The following is a 23261-nucleotide window of genomic DNA, read 5'->3' as shown; positions in this document are numbered from 1 at the left end:
GACTAAGCTTTAAATATAAATGTTCTGAAAATGTTAATCTTATATCTGGAGAGGAGAAAAATACATTTAGGTATTAAAGACCCCGAAACGATGCTCGTGTGTAAACCACTACCGACTAAACACCTTCTCTGTTCTGATAGCCCTAAAGGGTTTTACAGCGAAACCGAGTCTTGAAGCAAGAAAATGTAGCTAACAGGCGCGGGGCTTCTCGCAAGGAGACTCGAACCGCTACCGCCTGCTCTCTAGGCTGGATGGAGAGAAAATCACTAACGATCTAATATATCTGTTAGTCCAATGGACTCTAGGTTTGAAGAGACTTTGCACTCGCCGGCGAGTCTCCGGCTTAGAGACCCCGCAAACTGCAGACTTTTGATCGGCCGATAGTTTGGTTGGTTTCTTAATCAGTATTAAGATGTATGAGAGTGCGCACAGTATAACGATTCGGTATTGGCCGACAAAAAAGTTTGATGGGCTACACGATTGCCTTCAAACAGAACCGTCAGAAAGCTATCGGCCGACTGTTAAATCAGTACAGCGCTCTTCTAGGCGCGTACACCACCAATTGTTTAGTCGGCCAGACTCATCAATAGCCGATTTAAAACTAATAGCGATCGTCCCTAAAACTGTCGGCCGATAGTTGTCTAGTGTGCGCACTCATCACAGACTCAACTGTTTAGTCGGGCCAGTGTGCGCACTTAACAGCCGAACTCAACCAAACAATCGGCCGATCGAAAGTCTGCAGTTAGCCTTTTTTTATTTTATTATGATTTGGGCATTAAAATGCACTTCAATCCTATGATCTATTGTGCCACCTGCTTGCGTTAGCGCGCTTACCCTCAACTCAAAAGTTAAGGAAGAGAATCGAGGCTACGAACTAGGAAACGTGTAACTGTGCCGAAATTAAAATTATATCCTCGAAACCTATTACTTTTAAAAGGCGTAGGATCCTCAGAGGGTCCAGTTACGTGAGGTATTTTAAGACACCGCAGCCTGATTCTGGCAATGGCTTTGCATTCCATAAGGATGTGTATGGGGTCTTCAGCGGCTTCGCAGCAGAAATCTGCACAGGTTTGATTTACTGAAATCTAGCCTTCATTCTGTGCAAAGGAGTCTCCCACTGGTATATCCGTATTGTAACCCAGTGTGACCAAACTCATAATCACAGCAGCGAACTTAAATTTTATTATAATTATAGATTTGATAAACGATATCGTTGACTGTATCATAAACTCTATCTAGATAAAAAATGTTATCGTGAATCATAATATTATGTCTGCATCCGATAACAGTTCCTCGGCCAATTTGGGTTTTTTAATGACGCAAATAGTCAGCTTTTGTTATGTTAATTTTTATTGTTTAAATGTATTTGAGATTTTAATGTGGATGGTATTTAATTACATTAAGATGCGTAATATTTAAGATGATTATAAACACTACAGTCAAAACGTATAAAAAAGTATACGTAAAGTAAATACTACGTTATAATAGGCGGGACTGCCTAAGTAAATATTGAAATTTAATTAAGTATGAAACGTGCAGTGATTTGAGATAAGTTTGAAATAGTAGGTACAATATTGAAGCGACGAATTCAACTTAATCTGGCTAAGTTTGAAAGCGAACAGTTGCTTAGGACGTAGTGGATTTCGGCTATCTACGTTTTTTACGAGATTATAGCCGTCATCTGTCGATCTATCAATGACTGCACGTTTCGTACAATGGCTTTTTTCTAAGAGTTTCGCTAGGCTGGCTAGGTGATATTTTGGGATATGTTCGGATGTTATGTTGGGATGGCAAAAAATTAAGAAAAATTTATAAAACACCGATCGCATCTCCTTCAACCTTAGAGACCAACTATTTGAGTTGAGAGAGCATGCACAGATCACATCAATATCGAATAACTCTCTTATTTATAATGACTTAGCGGGGATTTAAAACATCGCTAATATACGCTTGTTAAAAAATGGTAATCATAATCGCATAATAGAGTTAAAACGCTCATTATCTCGTCGATAAAGCTGACGTGAATTATAGTAGCTAGGACCCTTCTATAAACCTATTTTAAGCACTCGAACGCAAAATAACATCGCCGACATTGATCAGCTGTTCGTTAAATAATGTGACAAATAGCTTCCCGCTCAAAGTTGTTGGATATCCGTCATAGATTGACAACCGAGAGACTTCAAAACTTTGATTTTTGAAGTTTGAAGTTATTTTGAGATCAACTTTTGACAACTGACAAACCATTCACATTGAAAAGAAGTCTGTTTCCATTGACAGTTCCTCATTAAATTAGTTAAAATCATGTCTTTTTGTACGAAATGGCAACAATGCGTACTATAGAGACGTATTAGTTATGGGACATTTATCTAACGAATATGAATAAGGAATTTTATCGAACGTTCGGAAGGCGTCAAACACGTTTTAACTAATATAGCTTTAAATCTTCGAAAAGCGTTTTATTATTAATAAGGCAGTAAGTCTTTAAGCGTCTAAGCGCAAGTGAGCACGAGATATTGGAATTACCGCTCTCATGTTATGGCGTTAACTATAATTAATTATGTCCTATATTCAATCAGTGTGCAGTTTAAATTATTTTTATCTACACCCATGCTTTAATTAAATCATCTATTAAAGATTATAAAACAGTTAGCTTATTGCCAACATTAAAACACCCAATGTCCTAATAACCATTACATCATCCAAACGAGTGTTGTTTTATATTATGGATTCCTATTCCTTTGGATGATATTATGGTTACTAGGACTGGCTTTTTTAATGTTAGCAGTAAGCTGTTTCAGAATCTTTTATAGAGGATTCATATTCTGGGTGTAGATAAAGTCTTGTATGCAACTGTTGATAATTAGGTATTAAAACACTCATGTGATACCTATTATCACATTAGTGTTTAAATACCCCTTATTACACGACAAGTGTATTTTTTTTATGAAAATAAGGGATGAGACGAGCCGGACGTGCAGCTTATGGTAATTGATACGCCCTGCTCATTACAATGCAGTGATCCGCTCAGGATTCTTGAAAGACCCAAAAATTCTGAGCGGCAACTACAACTGCGCTCGTCACCTTGAGACATAAGTTGTTAAGTCTCATTTGCCCAGTAATTTCACAAGCTAGGTACGCCGCCCTTCAGACCGAAACACACAACACACACATGTATAAAATCAGTATATAACCAATCTCATTAGTACATAATTATTGTTACAGTTTTGGAGCAGGCTGAAGGAAGAGCGAGTAAACAGAGTAATGCTGAGCAAGCGTTGCCTCGCCAGCCGACAGTGCAGTACATTGCTGAAGATGACGAGGTAATGTTGAACAGTTTGTTATTTTATGTGATATCCCTTACTTAATTAAATATACCTACTTATTTAATTTGTACCAAAATTCATGGGTGATGCAGGACTTGAACCCGCACCTCTCGGGTTCTGTTCGAGCGACCGAAATTTTGGTACGTTTTGTTCAACTCTGACTCCATGATGGAGTCATCTACAGGATCTACTTTAGAGTCGATAACCTGCTCAACTCCAATAATTGCATATTAGGAATTTGACTTGAGATGTCGCTCTTTCAAATCTTAAACAATTTGTTATTTTTAAGGGATATCTCTCACTTCTGGAATCAATATACAAAAGTAATGCTTAATTTATAAGAGGTAATGCTTATATGCTACTTATATCTTCCCTGTCTTGGCGTACGTCCGTGCATAATTGGATATCGCTATGCCAACTTAATGGCTGACAGGCTTGGCCTGCATGTTTCAGTATGACAACTCTCTCTGTTAATGATTATTCGCATATTAAACATTTTATTGAGACAAAATCTTTAGTTGCGATTGCAACGGACAACTACTAGTATAAAATATTATACGAGTATAAAAGCTAAATACATTATAGGGCTCTAGATGCTTTAGCGTCTTTGACCTCCTCACTGCCACTACTTCGGACACCTCTTCGACCTGTTTCTTGTATTATGTCTTCTATAAATCCGATTGATCTTCTGTATCAAATTTAAATTCAAATAATTTTATTCAAAATAGGATTCAAAATCACTTATTGAACGTAAAAACCACCCTGCCTCATACCTGAGAAGAACGGGCGTTAGAAACTCAGCGGGATTTTTTTTTATAAACTTATAATTAAAGAGCCTGAGTGTGTTCGCTTCATTCCCAGTCTGTGATATCATTAAGAAAATCGTTTATGCTATAGTAACCTTTCTCTTTCTTTAATTTCGTAACACATTTGATTTGTACATTTGCTGGGATCATATTGTAGAAGAATATACATCGCTCAATAAAAGACTAGTAAGTTGAGTTAGTAAACTCAAAATATCTTTCTCAGTATCTGATAATTCAGGACAGATGTAACTTCGGCTTAAAAGTAAATATTCCGTAATCGGGATTCTGATAATTAAGGGCCGTTTTTAATAACCTATCGATCGAATATAAAGCATAACCCCCTTATTCATAATAGTCTGCTAACTTGCTAAGCATTGCTAATTCTCGCTCTGTCTTCTTCTATTGACCTAAGTCAGAATGAGAAAAAAACACTCCTTAGCGGCTGTTTAAAGTTAGCGGACCATTATGAATAAGGGGGTTAGACTATAACTTATAATATAACTATAAGATCTTGTCATACAAATGATTTGAGTTTTCTTTAGTGTTAATTCCGCCAACATTTGTCTTGTGAAACATTGAAACACGTGTCGAATTGTTTAAAGACAAATATTGGCGGAATTAACACTAAAGAAAACTTAAATCATTTGTATAATTATGGATTTCCGCAAAGTAGCGCTTACTTCAATAAATTTTCCTAAGATCTTGTCATTAAACGGTGATAGCAATATATCAGTAACTAGAGACGTTATTGAAAACGGATGTAAGTTACAATGAAATAAGTTATCTCGGTTATCAATCAACTCCGTAAACTGTTAAACGAAGCTAAATTCGCAATAAACAAGAGGTTAATAAATGAAACTGTTTGCAGTAGTTATAAATATAATTCGATCGGTAATGGAGCGCGACTAATCGATTTGGCGAAAATAAGCGTCGCCGGAACCGTCTCGTCAGCTGAACGACCTCGATCAGTGTCGCCCTTGTTCTTATTTATTTCAATTGTATCGTTGATTTTATAGTTTTATAGTTTTTTAATCACTTAAGATTAAAAAACTATAAAACTACGACCAAATTAATTATTTTCTTTTATTGGAGTGGTTTCAATAGTTTCGTATCGTATACGTAGCACCTGGCATATTGAAATGTCATGTAATCTTCCTTTATATGGGTCAAAAAAAAATTTTTCCCACCTCGATGAAAAGGTTTCTTTTAGTCCCTGGTACGAGGGACAAAAGTCGTTTTGCCGGGAGAGAGTCGGCCACTTTTGTCCCTCGTACTAGGGACTAAAAGAAACCTTTTCATCAAGGTGGGATTTTTTTTTTATTAGCAGATTATGAGAATCTAGCCGGGATCCTGTGCAAAGGAACCTCCCACTGGTAAATGTGATCTACTTTTCTCCCTAGGTGCGTAATATACTATGCTTTTCACTTCAATTTCACTGCAGCTTTATTATTTTATTTTCTTGTTTTTATAAAGTTAGGTATTAAATATAAAGTGTATAAAAAGCGTCGGCGCAATAGGGAGATTCTTTGGGGAACTGTTGTGTCTCTGGTCTGCTCTTCACTGGCCACGAACCAATTTGTTTTGGGTTTTCGAATTCATATGTTCTTTTATTCGATGCTTTGATGGTCGGCTACGCTCTTGTGATTCCTCTGTTGTAATAAGGGGCATAGGTTGCGGTAATGACACCATCAGGTGCCCGTATACATGCTTTGTTTGTATTCCTCTTGAATAGAAAAGGGTGCGAAGTCTGGATTGCACGTTTTGGTATCAGTGTGATAAACTTAGTCGGCGGCACATTATTGATGTAATTAGCGATATACCAGTGGGAGATAGATTATGGGTACCACAACGGCGCCTATTTCTGCCGTGAAGCAGTAATGTGTAAATATTACTGTGTTTCGGTCTGAAGGGCGCCGTAGCTAGTGAAACTACTGGGCAAATGAGACTTAACATCTTATGTCTCAAGGTGACGAACGCAGTTGTAGTGCCGCTCAAAATTATTGGGTTTATCAATAATCTTGAGTGGCCCTGAATTGTAAAGGGCAGGGCATATCAATTACCATCAGCTGTACAGCTGTAATAAGGCTGAAAATAAGGCACGTGCCTTATTTTCATTAAAAAAAAGCGATGGTGACTGAACATCTGATGTCTATACGAGCTATAACTATAAGAATGTATAGATTAAAATCTTTCTATTCGATAAACTCTGGTAGAAATACAACATGTGCAATCGAGATGTTTATTTTGAATGTGTTGAGCTGTATCAGTGGTACGGTGAGGTGCACATGCTTCGATGTCACGTGTTCACGTGTTGCACGAATCGGAGAATTCAATGACTTGGAGAGTGCAATATAATCTAATGTTTTCAGCCTCAAATTCATCAAGTGTGTGCGCCTTCTCTTAACGTTTTCATAATTCTACCTCTGGGGTTCTATCTGGTTCCCATTATTATTATTTTTATGAAAATAAGGGACGAGACAAGCACGACGTTCAGTTGATGGTAACTGATACGCTTTGCCTGATACAATGCAGTGCCACTCAGGAGTCTTGAAAAACCCAAAAATTCTGAGCGGCGCTACAAATGCGCTCGTCACCTTGAGACAAGATGTTATGTCTCATTTGCCCAGTAATTTCACTTGGCACAGCCATCTTCAGACCGAAACACAATAATGTTTACACATTATTGCTTCACTAGTAGAAATGTAGCCCCATATAACCTTCAAATAGTGTTTATAATGCAGCGCATACTTTTGTATACGATGGTTCGATGCCACGTCAGATTTAATTAATTGAATACTTTTTACTATGAGATGCCATTCTACAACGGGAAAACACTAATCCTTACCTAACCAATACATCCACATCAATTGTTCTTTGTTCAACTAACAACTAAACGGTTTTTTCGTATACAAATCCATGTAGTACAGAAAACGCTTGTTAATTATTTATTTATTGCGTGCACCAGTCATGATCATCTCGGTGACGCGAACCTAGGCTAAAGAAGTTTTCACTTCGGAAAGTGTCGTTTAGAACATTGTCGTAACTCAGTCGTAGCCAACCATCGCTCCCCGCTGAATACTAAACAATATTGAAAGCAAAATGTAGATGTGACGACAATACTATTTAATGTGCAGTTCTTGTCGTCGGGTTTTACTGTATTTGTTGAAAAATCGAAATTAGACACGTAGCCGACTCGACATGACGTGTCTCACATTCAGTGTTGCCGCATTACTTTCCCCTGCGTCTGCGCACGCTTAAGATTCTACGCTGTCCACGTGAAATGGGCGGCAGTAATCACATACATACAAATTTGACAATCGTCATTTCCATTCAATTTAATCCTCAATTCCGAGTTCAGACGAAAGTCTTTATCGTGGAAAATATGTCGTTATTGGGATGATCAATAAAGTCAAAGTTCTTTATTTGCCAGAAATATTCACAAGTAAAGTTGTTACAAATTTAAGAGTAGGCACATGTTTCGTCTTGACAGACATGCGAATAAAATTTATTGAAGTAGGCGTTATTTTGCCGAAATCCATAATTATAACAAATGATTTGAGTTTTTTCTTTAGTGTTAATTCCGCCAATATTTGTCTTTAAACAATTCGACACGAGGCATCCTCAGGACGTGTTGTCTCGCCAAAATCTGGCATCGTGACGGCCGTTAATCGACTGACAATTACAGCACGTAAAAGAAGCTGTCGAGAAGTCATTGTTTGGCACTTTGAATCATTTACTATCAGGCAATAGTATGCCTCAGTGTCGTCTTACGTGATTGGGCACGTGTTCTCGCTGGGTACAAGATTGTAGTCCACTATACGATGATGATGATGATGTCCAAAACTGGCACGATGACAGTCTCGTGCCAGAGATTTTGGCGTCATCATTTGTATAGACATGCAAATATTCCAGGGGTTTCATTTTATAATATTATAACCTAACACAATCATTAATTACTGCTACATTTACGACCAACATAATCCTATACCTAAAAGGCCCTACAATATACAATTACAATAATTAATGAAATGTTAAGAGATAATGTAGTAAAAATAATCACAAAATGTTATAATATTGAAAATAGTATTGGTGCCAGTTACCACTTCGTTTGATAATATTCGTTTATTGAGTAAAAGCAATATTCTTTAATAGTGTTAATAATGTAAATTTTAATCGATGTAACACTGTCTCCGCTCACATATCTTTTGGTTATTTATTAAATATTTTTACACACATAACATGACAGTTTTTTTTTGATACAAAGTAATTCTGATGTGGGGTACTCGAAGTCTGGTGGGATCACGCGATGGAAACAAAGAACAGTCGCCCAGTCGAGTGAATAAATTTAAATTTTTTTAACAAATAAACAAGCCTCTAGTACATGACAAATCTAAGACATTGACTTTCTTTCTTTTTTTTAAAATGTTAGTTTTTTGAACTTTTATTTCTATTGATTTTGTATGAGAAAAGTGTATAAGAAAATAATTTTTCCATGCCGTCTTCTTTGATGCGATTCGAAGTAGGTAATAGAGAGATTTACAAGCCGCTGTTTGATCATGTAATAAGCACTAATTCCGTGATTTACATCATACTTAATTACGTGAGCAAGTCTCTTTGATTGTTAATAATTATTGTGCAAAGAAATAAATAATATGTGAGTAGTTAGACGAATTGACTATGACAATGTATAGAATGCCTCACATGTTCAAGTAATGTATGAAATACGTGAGCCATACTGAAAGTTTTTGGACTGGCCATTTGTAATGCAATTAAGTATTTAAAACAAATACGGTATTTGAAAATGGAACAATGCTAGAGTAGGGTACTGTTTGTTTGCGTGATTGTCATATTTTGTTGCTATAACATACACACACTATCCCAAGACCTCGCTGGAACGTGAACGTATTTCACCTGATTTCTACCGCCGAATTCTACTTTCGCACGACACGCCACAAATTAGGATTTCATCCCCACCATCTGGATGTGTGGCGGTCCTCTACAGTGCGCTTTTCAAGGAGTTTTCTTCCTTGTGTGGTGTTTCCGGACCGATACGACATGGGTACCTTCAAAAAAAGCGCGTACACCTTCCTTAAAGGCCGGCAACGCTCCTGTGATTCCTTTGGTGTTGCAAGAGAATGTGGGCAGCGGTAATAACTTAACATTAACGTGAACCGTACGCTCGTTTATCCTCCGTTTCTAAATAAATCTGTTAATTATTAAAATACTGAATTACACAGTTTTATTGGACACAGAATTATTTTCTGGATGACACAGCCGCAAAAATAAAAAAATATATTAAGTGAATAAATTGAACTAGAATTCAATTCTTTCATATGATTAATTTAAGACTCACCGTTTGAATGTATCTAATCGTAATCTCCTTTATTATATAGGTTTCATTGAATTTTTTGCTCAGAAAATAAATTAAGTCCATAAGGATTAATTATTTGTTCATCTGGTTAGATCTGCCATTCAATGAATTCTTCAGTCATTGAGCGTGTGAAAATCCGGTTTTAATTATTTCTACGAAGAAAAAAGGGTTAATGGAGTAATGATGTCACAACATTGTTGTATATTATGGTAATATTCAACCTGAATTGAGAATAATATAAATTGGTTTGCTAATAATAACAACAATACTTTTATGAGATTTTGAGGAACAACATACAAGTTTAACTTAGACTTTAGACCATAGACATATGAGAGCTAGCGTATAGATAAACCACGGACTAGTAAAAAAATAAGGACTCCGTGTCACCTTACATAACAGTGTAGCACCAAAACAAGCCGATTAACGTGTAAATACATAGCCCCACGCACACACTTACACTACTACAGGCCGATAGACGGCCATTATGAAAATTGTCATCGCCTGTGACAGGTCAGTTTGCGTCTAAATAAAATATTTTAAAAATGCCGTCGTGCGTTGTGAAAAAGTGTAAAAAAATAACATAAAAGTATTTGTGGATATATGATTATTTAAGGGAGAAAAAATTGTGTAACTGGTATACCCCGTAACCGCACACACACTAGCATAAAGGTGCTTCACTTGCTAATGTCACGGCGCGGAGTCCTTCTTTTTTTACAAGTCCGTGAAATAAACAAAGTGTGCAAGAGAGAAGAATATCTCTAACAAAGATACAGTTTTGTAGAATTCACGTGTTATTGAGCCCGTCTAGTACCCTCGTATGTTTCGGCTTAATACCAAAGCTAATTAATGGAGATAATCCCTTTCAATGAATTTGATGAAACAGCAAAATATAACCAAATTTCATAACTAGCAGTAAATCTGACCCCTGCAACTTTAGACCAATATCAGTATATGAAATTACTTCATTGTAAACAGTTTGGGCTTACGTGAGGCAGGTCAGCTACTGATGCCGGTGTTGAGTTGTTATGAAGCATTAAGAAGAGAAGTTGATCTATGAATCTGATAAAAGATGGAAGTATTGAATTTGGAATCTGAAATCTATTGAGCTAACGGTAATGGAACCAGTTTTTGGTCTGGAAGGATTACAAGATTCTATTCTTTACTGATGATGGTGGAAAATAAATTTGACAATGTGCCTAATGAAATCTAAGGTTAAGTTAATATGTGTCGATTATGAGTCTTCTACATAACGTTTAATAAACAACATGTTTTCAATTTATATTGCTATCTGTAAAGCAGGCCTTGGCGGATATTAATATGAAAGGCGAAGATATGGATCTTGCAAATATGAAAGGCGAAGATATGGATCTTGCAAATATAAAAGGCGAAGATATGGATCTTGTAAATAGTACGGTATTCTTAGGACTCACTCAAGACACTACTTCAAGGGAATCCCCCATCGCTTTTGGAAGGACTAAGTTTGGCGGGCAAAAACAGTTGATTTAAAAACATGCATTCATCTCTAGACTCGGGCGCCACTAGGCAATATTTGCATCTTATTTGTTATGGAGAAAAATGGGGTTTTGCCTAGGGTACCTAATCCTAAGTACTGTACTTTCTACAAGTTTCAAATATTAAAAGCTCGTTTTATATTAGTTCTTTGAAGTCAGCTTTGCACGTTTCCAGCGCTCGAAGTTGGATAATTCCTGCACTTACTCTTGCACTGTCAATCCTAAGTGTTTATTCTAAGATCACATTATTACTACCACATTAATGGCACAAACGTGGCGAGGCGAGCCTTGAGTGCGATGTTACGATTCGATAAAGTTACGGGTCTTCAAATTTCATCCCTAACTGTATCGTGCTAAGAATCAGAATTAATTGATTATAGATTCGTATGCGCAATGTCGAGTGCCCGTGCACCGGCCACGTCCATTTCAACCGGATTACCTTTAGAGTTTCGTAAGTTTGTAAGCGGCTGCAACCTTTCGCTTATGAATGTATTGTATGAGCTAATTGCACGGCGACTTCTATATTATTATATATACCTATATACAGTTTGTCCTACTACTATATTCAATTCAAAAACCCATACCAGTCTGTAGCTACTTTTATTTTTATGTTAGCAAAATTCGCCTTGAATTTGTAAAACAACGGTGGTTTAAGTTCTACGTAATGAAGGGGCTCAATGTTGCTGTTATTTTAAAGGCAAACATGTACAGTAACTAATACTATAAGAAAAAGCCGGGCAAATAGCTGGTTTTTGTGATTACCGAAGGGGGAAAGTTTATTTTTTACAGTATTCGAGCACATATGGGCGCTTTATTTTAAAATTGTGCGAAAACTATTTTATTAATCCGATATTTTTTCTAATTTCATAATAATATTTGAGTTGCTTAACAAATTGTTATACATGGGGCAAACTAAAAGTTTTGCACTTCTGGCTAATCAGAACTATTTAAATTTCGAATGTTATATTTTTTTAAACTTTGCAACCTTCTTAGTAATAAAAAAAAACAATTGGCGGGAAATATTTGTCAATTGTTTATCACACATCAAAGTTCTACGTCCCATCTGCACAATCCCACTTGAAGATCAAAAGAGTGTTAATGCCCAGTGGTATTCTACCATTTGTTTACCCAGATTGTTAAAAATGGTTCTAGAAAGACCACCAAAAAGCCGCATCTCCTGCATCATGATAACGCTTCTTCACACAAGGCCAACAAAATTAAGTCATTTTTAACTTCCGAAATAGTACAACCCGTCACCCATCATGCACATAGCCCCGACCTAGCTCTGTGATTTTTGTATTTTCCCTAAAATCAAAGATTTGATGAGAGGTTTCACTTTTACCAATTCTGACGAGGCAGTGATAGCTTTCATTCAGCACGTAGAAAACATGTCTTCAGTTCTGTGGTCCTCCTATTTTAAATAATGGTTCGATCGCAAAATATTTAAAATTTAATTAATGGAGAGTATTTGAAAAGCAGTAAACTTAATATTTTGTTGTGTGTGTTTAACGGCCGTTCCCAATATACTATCTACAGATAAATTACTACTTCCTACTGTCAGTAATTAGCTGTCAATAATCTGAAGCTGTCCCAATATACCCGATAAGTCATTCTTATCGCCTTATATTTGGACGCAAGAATTGAAATTTCCTTACACACTTCTATCGCTGGTAAGCTACAAGTCGTCCCATTAACAGACAGCGTGTACGGATAAGTTGGGCTACCGTCGATAAGTTTATTGGGACAGAAAAGTCAACGATAGTTGCGATTTTTATCTCAAGTAAGAGATAGACTGAATATTGGGAACGGCCGTAAGAGTTATTGTTGATCAAATATACCCCTTTACTTGCGGGTCAAGCGACGCAGGTCCTTTTTTGCGTTGTGTGTGAGCGGATACGGAAACATTTTTATAGGGAGTGAGAAAGAGACAACGTTTAGGTCAAATAGTGGTATGAAACAAACTACGGTGGTCATATTGAGCACTTCGCAGCTACATTCGGCATCTGTAGACAAGTGGCAAGCTCTCCATTTAGGCAAGATCAATTGTATTTAGAAATTCCAGAAATCTGGGGCTGTTCAAATTTGGTGGCAATTGGACAAATCAATTTATATCCTCTTCTTCCATAATAATGAAGGAATCTTATATTATACACAAATAAAATTTGAAAAAAAAAAAAAACAAATGTACGGGATCCACTTTACAGTTGATAACCTGCTCAATCCCAATACTTGCATATTAGGAAATTGACTTGAGATGTCGCTCTTGTAAATCTAAACAATTTGTTGTTTTTAAAGTGATAACCCTCACTTCTAGGATTAATACACAAATAAAATTTGAAAAACAACAAAATTTTATGAACGAATCGGGACTCGAACCCACGATCTTATCTTATATTATATAATTGTACTACTTTATTACGCAATATAATATTAATGTAGTATGACTGGTTGCCTAACATGGTATTGTGGCGAAGTCGAATAAGTTGCTGATCATGTCGAATCATTGATCGTTAATATTGTATTGTAACCTTTTTGTGTAGTCGTATTTGTCAGAAAATTATGATATGCAAGCAAATTATTACTTATTGTTATATAATTATAGTCTTAAACCTTTGTATTCTCATTCCAACTCCGCGGCCCATTAATCTGTGAACGGTTATTTACCTAGTCAGAATTAACAGAAGATACCTACTGCTTGGTATTGTTTATCGAGTACCATATTAGTATCATCCCCACAATCTCGATTTCTGGCGTTCTCCTACAGTGCGGTTTTCAAGAACTTTCTTCCACGTACAACCAAACTACGGAATGAGCTTTCTTGTGTGGTGTTCCCAGTATGATACGATATTATAAGGCCGGTGATGATACTGTAACTCCGGTGTTGCAGGATAACGTGCGCGACGGAAATATCTTGTCACCCTCTTCCATAGAAAATCCTTGTTTGAATGAAATGCATTATACACGCAACACAACATCCACAGTACGTTTCTCGTAGTAGGTACCTACTTACTTTCTTCTTGTATATATCGTTGATTTAAACGATAGCAAAATGAGGTTTTTGTCACTTTTCATAAATCTCAAAGGCCTCCCCCAAAGATTTCCACGACGATCGGTCCTGCGCTGCCCTCATCCAACGTATTCCGGCGATCTTGACCAGATCGTCGGTCCATCTTGTGGGGGGCCTACCAACACTGCGTCTTCCGGTACGGTCGCCATTCGAGAACTTTACTGCCCCAATGGACATCCGTCCGTCTATACTTATAGACCATAGAAGGCTATAATTATTAAAAACAAAGTGAAATTTACAGTAACACAATAATAGTTCCTAATAATTAACCTCGCTTACAATACGGAATAGATTACGTTATAATTATCGAATTCATTTATAATTGTATTTACAAACGATTACTGTAATGCGCGTTATGCAACGCTATTCAATCGTAAACATATGTGTGAAGTAACCGTTTTATATAATGCAGTATCGTGTTTCTTTCAAGACGTTAAAGTATTAGCCAATAATCAATATCCAATAGCAACAGTAATATACCAACTATTTAGACAGCAAAGAATTTCTGCTATTTACTTCAAACTGTTTGAAGTGAAAAGAATAAATTTTCTTTGTTCTCGCCTTACCCCGTTAGGTCGGCTTTTGTTAACACGCGGCGCCATGTAGATCGCGTTTTCGCATCTTCGTCTCTGAGGCCAAAGCGTTTCATGTCCCTTTGTACTTTCTTCATTCTGGTAGTTTAGGGTCTTCCTCTAAACCTTTTTGTTGCAGCCATGGAAAGGCACTTTTTCACCTCATAATTGTCGGACCTACGCATTACGTGTCCGTACTATCTGAGCTTAGATTCTGATATTTTGTCGGTTGTGGGTGCAATTTTAAAGCTTCCTCTTCTCGTGGGAATAAATGAGAAATATTTTATCAATGACCGCTCTTTATGATTATCCTATATATTGTAACCCTATGCATTCACGCTTCTGACATTTGACAGGAGTTTTTTAATTGAATTCAAATAATTAGTTTATTGTTTAAGAAACCAGTAAGCCATAGTACCTGTTTTAATATTATGGTGATATTGACACACTTGACACACTTTTTACACAAATTGTCTTGCCCCAAGTTAAGCATAGTTAAGTATAAGCTTGTGTTATGGGTTACAAGACAATGATATATTTTATACAATATTCTTACTTAAACATACATAAATTCATATAAACATACATAATAAATAAATAAATAAATAAAATAGCCTTTATTATTACTAGTGACTTATTTTTTTTTCTCTTATAAATAAAACTTAAATTATCTTAACTAGTAATTTGTCTCTCGACAAAGGCCTCCTCTAAAGATTTCCACCTTATTCGGTCTCTGGCTACTCTCATCCAGTCCGGTCCTGCTATTCTTTTAAAATCGTCCTCTCACCTTCTAATCTGTCTACCTTTCCTTCGTTTCCCGTCTCTTGGATACCATTCTGTAACGGTTTTTGTCCATTTCTCTTTCTTTTCCCTCAGAATGTGTCCAGTCCATTTCCAATTTTGCTTTTGACAGAGCTTGTGTGCGTTTTTGAATTTTGTCTGACTCTTTATGTTTTCTAACGTAACTTTGTCTCGTCTCTGAACTCCAATTACGCTTCTTTCTATGGAGTTTTGGCACACTTTTACTTTTTCCGAGAGATGGTCTGTTAGAGCCCAAGTTTGACATCCATATGTTAGACATGGGAGTATACACGTGTTATAGACTTTTCTTTTTATTCCTATAGGTATTTCGGGGTTTTTCATGATTTCACTCAAAGACCAGTATCTTTTCCATGTATTACAAATGCGTCTGTCTATTTCTTGCTTTATGTTATTTCTAGGGGTTATTAACTGTCCTAAATAGATATATTCTGTGACATATTCTACTGTTTCATTGTTAACTACTATCGAACCAGTTGTGCCAGATGAGTTGGTCAAGATTTTCGTTTTGGACGCATTTATTTGCAAGCCGGCTTAAGCACTTTCGTTTGCAAGTTGTTGCAACATTTGCTCTAGGTAGTTTTCACTCTCCGAAAATAGAATGATGTCATCTGCGAATCGTAAATGGTTTAATTTTTCGTACAACATCAATCAAACATTCATAAATACATTTAAACATCCATGACTCTGAAACAAACATCCATATTCACCATATAAATGCTTACATCTACCGGGATTCGAACCCGGGACCTATAGCTTAGTAGGTAGGATCGCTAACCACTCGGCTATACAGGTCGTCGATATATCACCAAATTACCAATTATAGGTACTAAACATTGCATGTAGGAATGAAAATTGATGAAAGTAATAAAGAAAATACAATTGGGTAAATAAATCATGTTTTCTATGTTAAACAAAAATGTATTACCTTATTTAACTGTAGATAAAATCGTCTCTATTTGAAAATACTAGCTTAAAAACTCAAAATATTTTTTACAACAAATTTTTACCTCTGGCTTGCATTCCTACGACTGACATATTTGTCCTGAGGGCCTACCATCAACTTTTAATAAGCGATGCTAATCCGATGCAGTTCAGTTACCTAAACTGAATCACTAAAATTTGTACCATGAAGTGCCTTTTACTGAATGGCGTTTGGATCGCTTATGAAGAATGAACGAAATAAACTGCGTTTCGAAACCTAAAATGATATGATTTTAGCGGTTTTTTTGCGTAGAAAATACTAAAAATACATTTTAAAATTGCGCAATTGCGTCAAATTATAAACCATTAAGCCCATTTTTATACTTATTAAATAATAGTAATATAAATAAATATAGTTCCTTGAATTACAAATTCAATGTTTGCTTAAATGTTTTCGTAAAAATAACGAGTTATGAACGCACCTCCATTGATGTTTGATTTGACAGGACCACAGAGTACATTTTTTTTAATTCGTTCTTGCGAACAGGCTATAGCCCGAGCCGTTACTGCCTCGTCTTTAGTATTTTCATTTTTGGTATCTATTTTCAGTATTTTGTTTTACAAAAAAATCCAATAAAGTATTCTCATCTCATCTTTAATCAATAAAATTTTTCTTTTCTATGTTTTCACTATTTTTTAAAAGTTTATTAACAACACGATTCACTTTCCTCTAAGGAAGTAGCAACTTTTTTCGAATCGATCACTTTGACAAATTAGCTATCCAGTTTAGGTTGAAATAACACCTCATGGTACGAATGAATAAACGAACTAAACCAGTTTGCGATTCAGTTGATATCATTTTTGATATTCAATTGACTTCATTGCGATTTAATCAGTTAATTTGACGTCAACCTAAATTAGATAGCTCTAATCACGTCGGTGTACGAAATAGCACAGCAGTTCATTTTGGGTTGTCAATTGAATCGCAATAAGAGTTCTTAGTAGGCCCGATGGTATCACATTGATTCGGTTGTCTTGCACCTAAATTGTACTGAAAATGTGTTTTGTCTGATTTGCATAACAACACTTGAAATCAATATAGATGGAATGGTCTGATAAGATATATCATTTGGCATACAACGTTCTAATTACTCGCAATTATCGTAAAACTAAAATTAGATTGATGTACCTGGCTTTTTGTTATTTTCATTTTGAAATATTTGGGTAAGTATTAAATATATAGCTAATATAAAATGTTTCTGATTAGTAAAAATGATATAACAAGAGAAATAACAGTATAAATAATGTTGCCTTCTCTACATTCTTCGTTTTAAAGTTTTTGAACGATTTTAGCTTTAAGTTTAGGAATTATAATTGTATCTCTTTCGAATTGAGAGATTGATATGTTGTATTTTGATATATTGCATCTTTAGTAGGTACTGTATAATATATTATACAGTATAATTGGACGTAGTTCCTAAAAAACGTTCCAAGCCACAAATGTCACATTTAAAGGAATTGATGCTTACCCCTTATTCATAATAGTTTGCTAACTTAAAGCATTGCTAATTCTCACTCTGTGTTCTTCTATTGACCTAAGTCATAATAATAATATAATCAGAAAAAACACTCCTAAGCGGCTGTTTATAGTTAGCAGCATATTATTAATAAGGGGGTTAAAGTTTAATCAATTTTAGTGTATTCGATTTTAATAGGTTTGGCTACTAAGTCATGATCTCATTTAAAGAGTGACAGTAGGGCTGCCCTTTTTCGTCAGTCCGTTAATATGAATCACGTGACCAGTTTTGTGTTCTTAACTCAATTTCGACATGATTCAATTGACGAATTGTAAAACCAAGATTTTGGATGACATAATTATTTTTCACAACCAGTACCTACACGACACAGTGATTAAGAAACAGAATAAAAACTAGAAACTTGAAAATGAAAGCGTTATTCAAAATAAAGATAATAATGGTACCTACAAAAATATTGAATAAAAATAATTAATTAGTTTTTTGTTTTAGTAACCCTATGCCATAATACCTGTTTTAATATTATGGTGATATATCACCAAATTACCAAACCTTAAACCAAGTAAAACCAAGATTTTGGATGACATAATTATTTTTCACAATCTTACACTACACAAAGATTACGAAATAGAATAAAAACTAGAAAAAGAAATAAGTTCTTACAAAATATATTAAATTGAAAAGTGTTATTCAAAATGAAGCTAATAATGTTAGAACTAAAAAGCTTAATTATTATAATCACCACTGTCCTAATTACAACTCTAGCGCTTTCGGTTCTAATTTATCAAATTAATTGGTTAATTTCAAACAAATCCAATAATAATAAATGTAATTTATGTTTTAAAAATACACCTTGTCATATTTATTATTAACTTTATCCGTGTCTGATGATAGTTAACACTGTTATTATGATTCAAATAATTTGTTTGTTTATTTATGAAAACGTTAAAAACAATATTGTGCCGTCATCATGACTACCGCTATCTTAGTTCTTTCTAATCATTTTAATCTCGCTACTATCTTTAAATAAATACTCGGCGTATGCAGGATTGTAAATATTAATTGTTTTGACAGTGCGCAGTGTTCTTCTGATATTTATACCGAGTGTTGTGTTTCTTGTTCGTCACGTAAAACAATGCCCAGAACAATATTGGTGCCTTCCCGCGTGGTGTTGAGATTTCGGAAACGTCCAATATCGACATTCAGCGAATATAAAACTATCACTCAGGTTTGTTTTTCTTCTTTTTGCTTTATTAAGTTGTTTAAGTATGATGTACTCATAAATATCCACATTCCTCTCTCACACATCTCGCCTGTCTCGTAGAGGCGTAGGGAGATTAGGGTTGCCAAATACCTTTGTTTTTATGAAAATAAGGTACAAGACGAGCAGGACTTTCAGCTGATGGTAATTGATATACCCTGCCCATTACAATGCAATGTCTCTCAGGATTATTGAAAGACATAAGACGTCAAGTCTCATTTGCTTACACATTACTGCTTCACGGCAGAAATAGGCGACATTGTGGTACCCATAATCTCCTCTAAAATAGACTACTTTTTTTTCGTTCATAAACTGATTCTTTTGGCATATGGCAGCATGGGCATCCATTAACATATTACAATAAAGACTTCCTATTTACTGAACTGAATATGCTGGATGGTACCTACCCATTGTCATAAAACTCGGTTTATTCTGAACGGTTCAGAATGCAGCCACGATCCCTCACGTCAGAATTTATCAATGTGACAATTAGTTTTTGATAAAATAGTATATTACGCAGCTAGGGAGAAAATTAGGTCATTCTCACCCGCGGAATATTGTGGGTGGCAATGTCCTACTTATCTCACGTGGTGCGTAATATAATGATTTTTTTTCCCACCTGGATGAAAAGCACGCTTTTAGTCCCTGTTACGAGGGACAAAAGTCATCTTACCGGGAGAGATTCGGCCACTTTTATCCCTCGTACCAGGGACTAAAAGATAGCTTTTCATCGAGGTGGCAAAAAAATCTCTTTATTTCCCCCCTCTGAAATCAGACATACTGTACTATACAAAAAAATTGGCAACCCTAAGGCAGATAGATCCTTCGATAATAATATGATCCCTCTTATTCTTAACTGGCAACTTTTTAAATATAACATCGATCCAATCGTGGAATGTTCTTAGTCGTACTTGCAGTACATTGGTCGACCTTTCCCGCCACTAGCAACAATGGAATGCGGAAAAAATTTCGTATTGAAACACAAATTATCCTTATATTTTTACTCATGTAATATGCTTTTTTACTTTGTTTTGGCACGTTGCGTCTTTTTTCGATTTCTGCATCACTTTTGTGATCGGAATATTTTCTCTACATATACTATTACCTAACTGTGCCGTCACGAGATAAAGCGCTGACAGTTGACTTGATCGCATATCAGTTAGTTAGATACATATACTAAGGCTGGGTGCATCAACTAACTTTAGCAATAACAAACATGTTAAAGTACCGGTTAAGCAAAAAAAAATTGTTCCCCCACTTGGCAATGTTTAGATGACATTTCTTTCTTTTTTTCATTGACATTGATATTTCACTTTTTAACTTAAACTATGGCACGGAGTACGATGGTGCAGCACATCCCACAGTCTACGTTAAAGTCCGCGTTATTGTTAACGTTAAATTTGACTTAAACCTTAACTATAACAGCTAATATGACTGCAACCCAGCGTAATTGTTAGCAAGTAATGTTAAATATTGGTTTAGATTTTATTGTCACTCCTAACTTGCAGTTAGGTAAACCGCTTATTAGGTAATCTTGCGTAAATCCATTTTAATTAGATTAGAAATAATGACAAGTTAGATTGAGCTAGAATTATTACTCGCCTTACTTAACATATCTAATAATATTTCTATTAAATATGCTTTTCTGGGTAATTTATCTTTCAAATTATCAAAACAACAAAAATGTGCTATTATTGACAAGGACAGTAAATAGTCAACACCTGTGATATAATTCTATTGTATGTAAATAGATTTGGCTACAAGGTTAGAGTGCGGTAAACTATTTCGTGTTTTGTTTGGATTCTCTTTATAATGTTTTGATGCAGCATTCATCATTATTTCAACCTACAAAGAAAGGGTGCGGGCTTCCCTTTTTTAACCGACTTCAAAAAGGAGGAGGTTATCAATTCGATCGGTGTTTTTTTATGTATATACACCGATTACTCTGAGATTTATCTATATTGATAGCATTCATCATTATTTCAACCTACAAAGAAAGGGTGCGGGCTTCCCTTTTTTAACCGACTTCAAAAAGGAGGAGGTTATCAATTCGATCGGTGTTTTTTTATGTATATACACCGATTACTCTGAGATTTATCCGTGGAAAAATCCCGAGAGTATCGAACATCCCGGTAATCCCACTTCCGGAATAGGCTAGTATCGAAAATCGGTACTCAATACCCTAATTCGCACCTCTAGTCTCGTGCGGTCTTCCCTTGTTTAACCGAAAATGTCGGTGTCAGTGTGATTTCTATAAGCGTACCGAAGATCAGTTTGTCATATATTGGGATCCTTAGGCTCATACGTAGATTTAAAATTTGCTGCCTTCAATATATTGCTTCTGTAATTATTGATTGACGATTTTCAATTATCAATCGAAACTTTACCAAGAGTATCAATCAGTAAGCACTATTTGCCGATACTCAAAACAATGACTTCCATTACCAACTAAATACTCCGAATACTAACCTTTGTTTTAAATATTCCTTCGTCTCATGTACTTGACTTGTAGGCGATTAAAAGAAACTGGTTTATATACCGATTGCTATAATGGCTCAATGTTGTGTAACTTAGGTAATTCAGTTTATAGAATTATTTGTTTCCAACTAAGAGTAAAAAGTCCTTACATGAAAGAGAGAGATAGTTGTTTTATTCGTGGCAATATTTCAAACTTTAGTGTTGATTTTTGCTTTGATATAAATTTTGAAATACACTGAAGCCCACGGCTATTTCAGTAGTGTCAATGAGTTAGAATCAGGCCTATAGTTTGGGCCGGATGAGAAACCTCGTGGTCAGAGGGCAATGGGGTGGGCTACGCTCAGAGTCTCCCTGCGAGATCGATTCAGAAATAATGAGATCCGTAGGAGAACCAAAGTCACCGACAATTCTCAAATGATGGTGAAACTAGAGTGGCAGTGGGCAGGGCGCATAGTTCGACGGACAGGTGGCCGTTGGGGCAGTAAAGTCCTCGAATAGCGACCACGTACTGGAAGATGCAGTGTTAGTAGACAGAAGATTTACCGTTGAACTGGTTAAGGTCACCGGAATACATTGGATAAGGGTAACGCGGGACCGATCATCGTGAAGATCTTACGGGGAGGCCTTTGTCCAGCAGTGAACGTCATCCGGCTGATATGATGAGTTGGAATGATGAAAGATACCTTTTAAATAAAAATATAAGTAAATCATTCTACGGATCTATGTCGCATATAAAATTATTAAGTACATTTTATTTATATCGCAGTATAATTATAATTTCATCAAAGCAATTCTGAAAACTCGGCAAATACCTTGTATGAACGAGTTTGTTTTGACGTCACTTGAAATAACTTACGTCATCATTCATTACCCCTGAAGCCTTTAAAAGAGCATCGCGGCTATTTACTATTGGAGTAGGCGAGTTTAAATTAAAATACCGCAGCGTTTACTTAACGAGTACTCTGATATAAATTTCTTAATGAACAACACAGTGGAGAGCTATTTTGAGATATATATACTTTTTTTAGATACCTTCGACCTCAAAAATAAAGTTGAATGGCTCCGTAGTCATATCAGTACCGTTCTTGATGTTTACCTACATTTTTTTATGAAAATAAGTGACGACACGAGCAGGACGTTCAGCTGATGGAAATTGATACGTCCTGCCTATTGCAATACAGTGCCGCTCAGGATTCTTGAAAAACCCAAAAATTCTGAGTGCTACTACAACTGCGCTCGTCACCTTCAGACATAAGATGTCAAGTTTCATTTGCCCAGTTATTTCACTAGTTACGGCGCCCTTCAGACCGAAACACAGTAATGCTTGCACATAACTGCTTCACGACAGAAATAGGCGCCGTTGTGGTACCCATAATCTAACCGGCATCCTGTGTAATGGAGCCTCCTACTGGTAAATCAGAAACGTCCACTAAGTTCTTTCAAGGGCTAATATATAAAGGTTTCATACCTTTATGTAATACTAGCTGACCCGGCAAACGTTGTTTTGCCATATAAAGTATAATTCACGCGATAGTTTTATAAGTAATAAAATATTGCCTATATTATAGCCTGTACATCATTTTGTTCTATTGTC

General features: G+C 35.8%; 1 protein-coding gene across 2 annotated transcripts in view; it reads left to right on the top strand.

The window, feature by feature from the left end:
- Window positions 1-23261, top strand: part of LOC126976066 (E3 ubiquitin-protein ligase RNF19A-like) — a 98231-nt gene that overhangs the window by 43954 nt on the left and 31016 nt on the right. Inside the window, exon 2 of one of the 2 annotated variants that reach the window (XM_050824230.1) lies at window positions 3223-3320. In XM_050824230.1, the coding sequence (XP_050680187.1) occupies window positions 3223-3320 (98 nt within the window). Of the gene's footprint in view, window positions 1-3222; window positions 3321-19006; window positions 19157-23261 lie in introns of those variants that run through there. The other variant, XM_050824231.1, reaches the window with a different exon arrangement.

This window comes from Leptidea sinapis, chromosome 39, assembly GCF_905404315.1.
Source record: "Leptidea sinapis chromosome 39, ilLepSina1.1, whole genome shotgun sequence".
In the NCBI taxonomy this organism is placed as follows: domain Eukaryota; kingdom Metazoa; phylum Arthropoda; class Insecta; order Lepidoptera; family Pieridae; genus Leptidea; species Leptidea sinapis.
The sequence above is the reverse complement of the archived record's forward strand: the minus strand, read 5'-3'. Positions and strand labels throughout refer to the sequence as shown.